Genomic DNA, 9,778 nt, shown 5'->3' with positions numbered 1-9,778 from the left:
CAAAGCTCTAGGGGTAGAGTGAGAGAATGGGATTGAGTAGATTGGTCTACAGAGAGCTGGCATGGATCTGATCAATGGGATGTTGCTCTGTATCGTTAAGTCTAATCTGCTGATTGAATAGCTGGGACCTTTTTCCTTGATGTCCTGGCCAAAATGTATCTGTCAACTACCATCTTTGAAACAGGATATGTGATCATCGCATTGCTGTTTGTGAGATGATGCCATATGCTAATTGACATTTTCTCTCTTACTATAGAGGTAGGCCTAAAAGAAATAGACTTTTTTGAGCTTTTAAGCACTTGAATGTCCCTAAGTTGTGAAAGGTACTATATAAATGCAAATATCCCCTTGTTTCTTAGAATTGATAACTAGTCATTCAGTCATAAATTATAAATGCTGAGAGTTGTACCTTTTGGGGCTCAATGGAGTCTCATGTTTGTTCATGTAAACACAAATTTTGATCTCATCTTTGACCTTGTTTGTTCTCTAAGTTCAGTTCTGGCTCTTAATCCATAAAATAATACTTTTATGTACACTAAGGAAACAGGTTTAAATCAAATGTGTCTTTGAGCAGACAAAATAGGTTCTATTGCAAAAGATTTGCTTGGAATCTTATTCAGATTCTCTCCAGAGAAAATATGGTTTGAAATTGCACCCACAAAGCAGTGTTTCGACAGATATACACAATCTGTAAGTCTAAGTTTCTTTTCCAGACTATTTATTTGTAGTGGCACGAGTGTTTGAAATAAGTCAAATTAGAATGAGATTTGAAATGAGCTTTGTCTCTCCAAGTTCTTCAGTCTGCTAATCAGTCAACTAAGGTGCTTAAGGGAAGTCATGACAGTGGAGCTGACGTCTGTGATATGTGGAGAATCATGAAATTTTCAGTTGTCTTTGGTGATCAATTGTGCAGGAGGTTTATTCACTCACAGGATGTGGGCGTCTTTGGCTAGGCCAGCATTTATTATCCATCTCTAATTGTCCAGAGGGCAGTTAAGAATCAGCCACATTGCTCTGGGTCTGGAGTCACATGTAGGCCAGACCAGATAAGAATGATTAGATTTCCTTCGCTGAAAGGCATGAATGAATCAAATGAGTTTTTTTCTGATAATCGACAATGGCTTCACAGTCATAGTTAGACTCTTAATTCAGATACTTATTGAATGCACATTCCACCATTTGCCATGGTTGCGTTTGAACCTGGGTCTCCAGTGCATTAGCTGTATTTCTGGATTAATACTGTAGTGATAATGCCACTGGGCTATTGCCTCCACAATAGGGGGACCATCGAGCTACAGCTACTGGCAAACCACATTTTGGAGCTAGAGCTACAGGTGAAATCACTGTGGAGCATCCGCATTGCTGAGCATGTTGTGAATAGTTCATTCAATGAAGTGAGGTGGTCACACTGCAGGAAGATTGAACAGGCAAAAGGTGACCACCAGGGAAGGCAGATAGTGCAGGACTCACCCTTTCTAATAGGTATACTGTTTTCAATCCTGTTGGGGAGATGGCTGTGCAGGAGAAAGCAGTGAGAGCAATCTGTGGATTGGTCTGCTGTACAAGTGGGGGAGGAAGAAGAATGGCAGGGCTATACTGGTAGCAATTCAGGCACCCTGGCAGTCCGAGAGAAACAGAAGAGCAGGTATCTAGGCCAATTTCAGGGAAATATTAAGGATTGGGGGAATTTGAATCCCCTTCAACATGAACTGGGGTAGTTATAGTTTGAAAGGTTTAGAGGGGACAGCATTCTTAAAATGTGCGCAGGAGAGCATTTTAAGCCAGTACATAGAAGGCATAAGAGAGTCAACCGTCCTGACTGAATTTTAGATAATGAATCTGAAAGTGGTTGAAGCGTCAGTGAGGCAGACAGCGAAAATAACTGGTAGATTCAAGATTGTTATGGAAAAACAAGAATGGGCCTGAAATCAAGCTTCTAAACAGAAGAAAGGCTGATTTTAATAAGATCAGATATGAATTGGCCAGAGTGACAGGCAACAGATACATTTAGTGAAGCTTTTGTTCAAGTACTGGAATGCATTCAAAAAGGAAATAAGGAGGCTACAAGGCCGTTATTACAGACACAGCATTACACGTACTAGTCTTCAGGGAGGAAGTGAGGACTGCAGATGCTGGAGATCAGAGCTGAAAAATGTGTTGCTGGAAAAGTGCAGCAGGTAGGCAACATCCAAGGAGTAGGAGAATCGACATTTCAGGCATAAGCCTTCCTAAAGAAGGGCTTATGCCCGAAACGTCGATTTTTCTGCTCCTTGGATGCTGCCTGGCCTGCTGCGCTTTTCCAGCAACACATTTTTCAGCTCACGTACTAGTCTTCAGCCAATGCGATTCACTCCACATGATACAGAAACAGGTGGAGACACTGGATACTGAAAAGACGATGGGACTTGACAATATTCTGGCGATAGTACTATAGACTTGTGCTCCAGAACGTGCAACCACCCTAGCCAAGCTCTTCCAGTACAGTTCCAACACTGGCATCCACCCGACAATGTGGAAACTTGTCTGGGTATCTCCTGTATATGAAAAGGAGAACAAATCCAACCCAGTCTATTCCTGCTGCACCGGTATACTCTTGCTTATCAATAAAGTGGTTGAAGTTGTCATCAGTAGTGCTATCAAGTCACACTTGGTCAGCAGTAACCTGCTCAGTGACACCCAGTTTGGGTTCCACCAGGGCCACTCAGCTCTTAACCTTATTACAATTCTCAGGAACAGGATTAATCAAGAACAGACAGTATGGTTTTGCAAACTTGAATTACATTGAATTTTTGAAGAGATACCCAAGTGTGTAGATGAGGGCAATGCATTCAGTGTAGTCTGCTTGGATGGGATGAAAGGAAATTTGGCTAATTTGATCTAGAATTGGCTGAATAGCAAGAAGCAAAGGATGGTGGTCAAGGAGTGTTTTTATGATAGGAAGCCTGTGTCCACTGGAATCTGCAGGTAATGTGTGTTTGGAGCTTTCCTTGTGGTATATTTAAATAATTTAGAATTGAAAGAAAGGGCTTGATCAGTAATTTCATGAATGATACGAAAATTGGTGAGTAGTAAATGGAGCAGAGGATAGCCTTAGATTACAGGAGGATATAGATGGGCTGGTCAGTTGCAAATGGATTTCAGTCCAGATAAATGTGATATGATGCACTTGACTGCTTCAGACCCCCAGGGCCCATTGATTGATAGGCAGTGGAACCAAGCTCGCAGATATCTTTCTTGTAAGATATTTGACATTGTACTAAGTAAGCAATCTATAATAAAAAGAAATGCTTCCCTTCAAATGGTATAGTTTCAGTCTAATTATTCTGTTGTCGTGTTCGAATTTTGGGATAAACTGATATCGTACTTGGGGCAAAAACAGCAAGATTTACCAGAATCAAAATGCCAAACTTGAGAACAAATTGATGCTAATAATCCTTTGCTTTGGTCTTTATATTTGTCCCAGAAGTCTAAAACATGTTTGTATAATTTATGTTTACATCTAAAAAACATGATTTTGCTTCTAAATTGCAAAATATTAAATTCAAAGTAGTGCATGATATTCCCTTATCATTTTAGGCTGGTCTGAATATTTCGCCTCGAAGAATCAAAGATTAGAACAAGAATGGCACAAGACAGTATTTATTATTACAGATTACCAGCAGTTAGATTCATCCCTCTCGTTAATGTTATTCTCTTCGTGGATGGAATATCAACAATTATACTCTGGATTTTAGGTAATGCAGATGTCTTTGGTAATTAACAGTATGAAGTAATTTCAGGATCAATTTTCCAATGTTCCACGAGAGCCCATGTACATTTAGTGTTATGAATAAGAAATATTTGCATATTTTAACTGTATGCTTTGAAATTTTGCAGAAGAATTGACTCCCAGGTCATGAAAAATGCAGTATTTTCAAATGTTTTGCTTTTCTCTTTATTTGGTTGAGTAAGTTAGTAAGGAATTAACCTTCTGTGAACAAAATGTTTCATTATAATTGGAGTTGGTATACTACACGTGTTTCAAAGTGTATGCAAATTTCCTGGAATTTTGTATTGTTCCTTGTTAAGGTGAGAAAAATCTATGGATAATAAACAACTAAAATTAAGGCTTCGCCAAAGGTTACGGAATAAATCTTTTCCGAGCTTGTGGGGTTGGGAAACCAATACAGCTGTTGATAATGCCTAGTAAATAGGGTTGTCTTGGGTTCTTACTGATGGTACGACCTGGCTCAGAGCAGGATAGCAATAATTTCAACTAGTATTTGACTATGCTGATGTTGCTTATGTTTAATCTTGAAATGAACTTTAAACCTTTGTAGTCGTGCCATTGTTTAGCCTTTATCCATTTCTATGACATTGCATGACTTGATCTTTGACTCATCATTTGCTATTGAAACTCTGTCATGCCTGTGTTACCTATAGGAATGACTATTCCATTGCACTCATGGTTGGTCTCTAACGTTCTACCTTCTGCAAACTTGAAGTTACCCAAAATTTTGCCATGTCTGAACTCGTGATTACTTTTGTGCTTGCAGACGTGTACTGACTCACGGTCAAGTAAGGTTTTCCATTTTAAAACTCTCATCCTAATTTTCATGTTCCATGGCCTTGCCCTTCCCTACCTCTGTAATCTCTTCCCGCCTTGCAATTCTCCAAGACACATTGTTTATTCATGGGATGTGGGCATCATTGGTAAGGCCAGCATTTTTCTTCTAATCCCTACTTTCTGGCCTCTTGTGGTTCCCCAATTTTAATTTTTCAATCATTGGTGGCCTAACCTTCAGTTGCCTCGGCTACAAGCTCTGCACTAGACTCCCTTGCATTCTCTGCATCTCTATCTCATTTTCCTCCTTTAAAATACTTAAATCTACCTTTTCGACCAAGATTTTGGTCATGCTATAGAGTCCTACAGCACAGAGACAGGTCCTTTGGCCCCAACTGGTCCATGCCAAACAAATTGTCCATCCATACTCAGCCCATTTCCCTGCACGTCTGATATCCTTTGAAACCTTTCCTATCCATGTATTTGTCCAAATACCTTTTAAATATTGTTAATGTACCCACCTCAAACACTTCAGCTGGCAGCTCATTCCATATGTATACCACCCTCTGTAAAATAAAAAGCTGCCCCTCCTGTTCCCTTTTATTCTTTCCTCTAACCTTGAATTGATGCCCTCTGGTGCTCACTTCCCCCACCCTGGGGAAAAAGACTACATTTGCCTTATCCATGCCTGTCATGATCTTATACACTTCTATCAGGTCCCCCATTCCCCTCCTACACTCTTCTAAAAAAAATAGTTCTAGCTTGTCCAAACTCTCCCTATAACTCAGACCCTTGAGTCCAAACAACATCTTTGTAATTTTTTCTGCACTCTTTACTGTTTAATAACATCCATCCTATTAGCAAGGTGACCAAAACTAAACATGCTACTCCAAGTTCAATCTTGCCAACATCCTGTACAACTGCAACATAACTTCCCAACTTCTATACTCAATGCCCTGACTGATGAAGGCCAGTGAGCCAAAAGCCGCCTTCACTGCCCTGTCTACCTGTGACTCCACTTTCAGAGAACCATGCACCTGAGCTTCAAGGTCCTCTATTCCACTACACTCCTCGACCATTCACCATTAAACTCTGACCTTGGTGTGACTTTCCAAAAAGCAGGACCTCATAGTTATCTATATTAAACTCCATTTGCCATTTCTCAGTCGACTTCCCCAACTGATTGATTGTGCTGCAATTTCTGATAACTTACCTCACTGTCCACGATACCACTTATTTTAGCGTCATCCTCAAACTTACTAATCATGCCTTGTACGTTCTCCTCCAAATCATTGATGTAGATAACAAACAGTAAAAGGTCCAGTACCGATCCCTGAGGCACTCCACTCGTCACAGGTCTCCAGTCCAACAAGCATCCTTCTGTTTCTAACCATCAAGCCAATTGTGTATCCAATTTGTCAGCTACCCCTGGATTCCATGTGATCAAACCTTGCAGAACAGCCTACCATGTGGAACCGTATCATCTGATGTAATATTTCCTTTTGTGGCTATTTTATCAAATCACAGAATCTCCACGCTCTGAAGATTATCCCACCCAGACCCATCCCTTACCACATCACTTACCACATCCCTGTGACCCTGTATTTTTCATGGCTAATGCAACTAACCTACACATCCTGGAACACCATGGGCAATTTAGCATGACCAGTCCACCTAGCCTACACATTTTTGGTCTGGGGGAGGAAACAGGAGTATCCAGAGGAAACCCATGCAGAAACAGGGAAAATGTGCAAACGTCTCTCACAGTTGTCAAAGGCTGTAATTGAACCTGGGTCCCTGGCCCTTTGAGGCAGCAGTGCTAACTACTGAGCCACCCTGCCGCCCTTGTACATAAGTTTTAAAATATCCTGTGAAGTGCTTGGGATATATCATGCTATTTATATAGCATCATGAATGGAGGTTGGTGTTGCTTTTAACCATTCTCAGAATGTAGCATTTGAACATTTCCCATTTGAGTTTTCAATATGGTTCTGTAAGGTTATTGAAATGTTTGCTCTGTACAGTAAGATGAGTTTTAGACCTGAATTGGCAAAGATGAGTTATATGCAAGTATCCTATAGTTGCTTAATGATGACAACTAACATGGCGATTAGCCACTTGGGCACTGAACTTGAGGACAATGCCACGAGTGGAACCTTGATGCAGTACAAGGTGGCAAAAGAGGAGAAAATTATGTAGGGAAGGGAAATTTTGGAAAGCTACATGACCTCGTGATGTATTTTCACAAATTTGTATTTAAATGACAAAAGTTGTGAATGTGAGAAGTTGTTCATTCATCTGGAAAATGTTGCATAATCTTAATGGAGAAAAGCCTTACACACCAGATGTCTTGCCCAAAATATAACACACTTTTGTGTTAAAACTAATTTGCTCTTCGAATGTTCCTTTTGAGCAAAAATGGGAAATGTTTTTCATTACTTTTAAATGTAAAAAGGAGGGGTTAAAACAGCTGTGATTAATTTTGGGCTATGTTCAGGAATGCTAACAGTACATTAGTAAAACTTGAGTGTCATTAGAACCTGAGCAGACTGATGTAAAAGTTACAGCTGTTTATATTCAAAAAGAGGAGATGCCTTATCATTTTTGTATTAGAATTTGGGTTGTTTTAATTATTTGTTGCTTTAGTGGCAATGGCTTCCGTTCATTTCTCTACATGTTACTTTGTTACGTTTTTTATTGAAATTAATGTTTTATAGGTGGTCGATCTCACTACTTGGAAAATGACGTCCTTAAGTGGTGTTTTTGGCGGTCAACCTTTGACCTCGCAGCATTTTGTACAATGAAAACCTGCATTCTCATAGTTATTTACCTGACAATGGAGTCAATTGCCCTTAAGCAGATTGATGATCTTAACAATTTTAACCTCAAAAGGAAAAGAGAGCTATTGCACCTGATCAGCTTTTTAATCTCTGGACTCTGGGTTGCATATACCATGGCCAAAGGAATTACAATTCTGATAACACAGAGCTATAAAGAGGTAAATATTTTTTGTTTATTAGTGTTAATTTGTTAAATCTTGCCTGATAGAACCTGCGCCCAGCACTTTCAAAGTTCCTTAATTAACTGATTGATATAAAATGCTATATATTTTAGGCAATTGCGAGTGAGAACATGTGAATTTAGGAATGAAAGAAAATGCAAGAGTGAAAAATCCTGAAAGAGGAAAGAGTTAAAAGGGACCTAAGGGACAACTTTTCATGTAGGTGGTGCGTGTATGGAATGAGTTGCCAGAGTGGTGGAGGCTGGTACAATTGCAACATTTAAAAGGCATCTGGATTGATATATGAATAGGAAGGGTTAAGAAGGATATGGGCCAAGTGCTGGCAAATGGACAAGATTAATTTAGGATATCTGATTGGCATAGACTAATTGGACTAAAGGGTCAGTTTCCATACTGTACATCTCTAAGACTCTATGACTCTTTGATCAGATTTTAAGTGTTAACTGTTGATATCTCCACAGATTCTTCCAAATCTGCTGAGTTTCTTCTACATTTTCTGTTTTTATTGCACTTGGTGAGGAAGGAATTGACCCAGCTAATTACACATTTAATCTCTTAAATCAGCATCCCTTTAAATGATTGTCCTTTCTTTTCCATAAATTTTAAGGTGAAGTAAAGCAAAACACTTTGTCATGCTGGTGATTTGCTTTGACGTAACCCATTGTGGATTTAAAATTCACCCATCGTGAGTCAAACATAAGTAAAATAGTTTGCGTCATTCTAACAAAAAGCCCAGAAGTTGTTTTTGTTCCTTTTGATTTAATGGATAATATATACAGGGTCTGTCACTTCCCTGCAGCAAGCAGTGGATTAAAACTCAAATCCACTGTAGTTTGAATAACAATTTCACCATTAGTCTGCTTTGACTTACCAACGTAATGTTTTCTGGCAAAGGAGTGTTTGACTTGGGCTTCTTTGTGTATTATTTTAAATATTACACACTGTGAAATCTGTTCATTAAGCATTGTAACAAGAGACTGTAATACGGAACAGTCAAATTTGGGTTCTTTGGTTCCTGGCTTCATGCAGTCCCTTGATTAAAGGATCAAGTGCTTTGAGAGTCTAATTTTTCTTATTCGAACATTCATCTAGAAAGACAAGTTCAATTGTATACTTTCTTCCTAGAAAAATTGGATTATTTGTCAAGGTCAAAACGATAAACTATATCATCTAGACTCTCTGTAGTTTTGTCATTTTTAGCAGGTAACGTTGTTCTGCTTTAAATTATGTTATCACTGTTTCTGGATGGATTTTAAACACATTTAATAGTCTTGTGATTACGTAAACCTAATTTGTATAACAAACTTTCTTTCCCATTGACAGATGCACCTAACTTTCAAGATTGTTTGTATTTCTACCCTGGTCTTCAGCCTGATTGAGTTCCCCTTTTGTGTTTTTTGCAACAGGTAATTGCTTGTTGATTATTCAAATTGCACTAAGTTAAGAATGAGCAACAATGAAGGAGAAATTATGTCTACTTTGAAGTTTTACTACACTAATGACATTGATATGGTTGACAGCCCTGTTAAGCACATGCTTTCAATAATAGTAAAGTGTATTTTGTTATCTGTTGCAACAGTTACCAGTTCAAATTTTAACCCAATAATTTGAGCATTTTGGTGTGGTTTGAATATACTCTTAAGTTAAGCAATTGTTTAATGGCAGTAAAAACAGGCAAAGTGATCAAATGAAACTGTTCAACTTTTATTTTTTCTTGGTGTATTCACATGTTGGCAAGTCTGTTATTAATTTTCTATTCTTAATTGTACTTGACAACATTGAAAAACTGAAGAGAGTCAACCTGGTTGCTGTAGCAACATTATAGTTCACACCAGGTAGATTTCCTTCCCTAAAAAACACTCCTAAACTGGTTGCATTTTTAAAAGCAATTTGGTGGTTTTTGTGGTCACTACCTTTGACACTTTGTCTATTCCAGTCATAATTAAAATAATTTAAGTAGTAATTAACATGCTGTAATTGTTTGCACTCATCAACATTGTTACCTTATCAATGTGGTTGATGGACTTGTGTCAAGACCACATGAGCTTATTTTAGTAGTTTTATTTGTGCTGACTAAAAATGGAAAAACAAGAAGACTGTATGAAGAGATTTTAGCATAGAGCATGGAGACTGGCCCTTCAATCCAACTTGTCAATGTTGACCAAGTTTCCCAAACTAAACCAATCCCACTTGCCTGCGTTTGGCTGTATTCC

General features: G+C 38.6%; 1 protein-coding gene across 1 annotated transcript in view; it reads left to right on the top strand.

Moving 5' to 3' along the window:
• Positions 1-239: 239 nt before the first annotated feature.
• LOC140488188 (ABC transporter B family member 1-like) overlaps positions 240-9,778 on the top strand; it is a 191,611-nt gene continuing 182,072 nt past the window's right edge. The window contains exons 1-4 of the mRNA XM_072588074.1: positions 240-258; positions 3,577-3,734; positions 7,261-7,541; positions 8,889-8,971. Of these exons, the coding sequence (XP_072444175.1) occupies positions 3,623-3,734; positions 7,261-7,541; positions 8,889-8,971 (476 nt within the window). The 5' untranslated portion in view covers positions 240-258; positions 3,577-3,622. The remainder of the gene's footprint in view (positions 259-3,576; positions 3,735-7,260; positions 7,542-8,888; positions 8,972-9,778) is intronic.

This window comes from Chiloscyllium punctatum, chromosome 17 (genome assembly GCF_047496795.1).
Source record: "Chiloscyllium punctatum isolate Juve2018m chromosome 17, sChiPun1.3, whole genome shotgun sequence".
Lineage (NCBI taxonomy): Eukaryota > Metazoa > Chordata > Chondrichthyes > Orectolobiformes > Hemiscylliidae > Chiloscyllium > Chiloscyllium punctatum.
The sequence above is the reverse complement of the archived record's forward strand: the minus strand, read 5'-3'. Positions and strand labels throughout refer to the sequence as shown.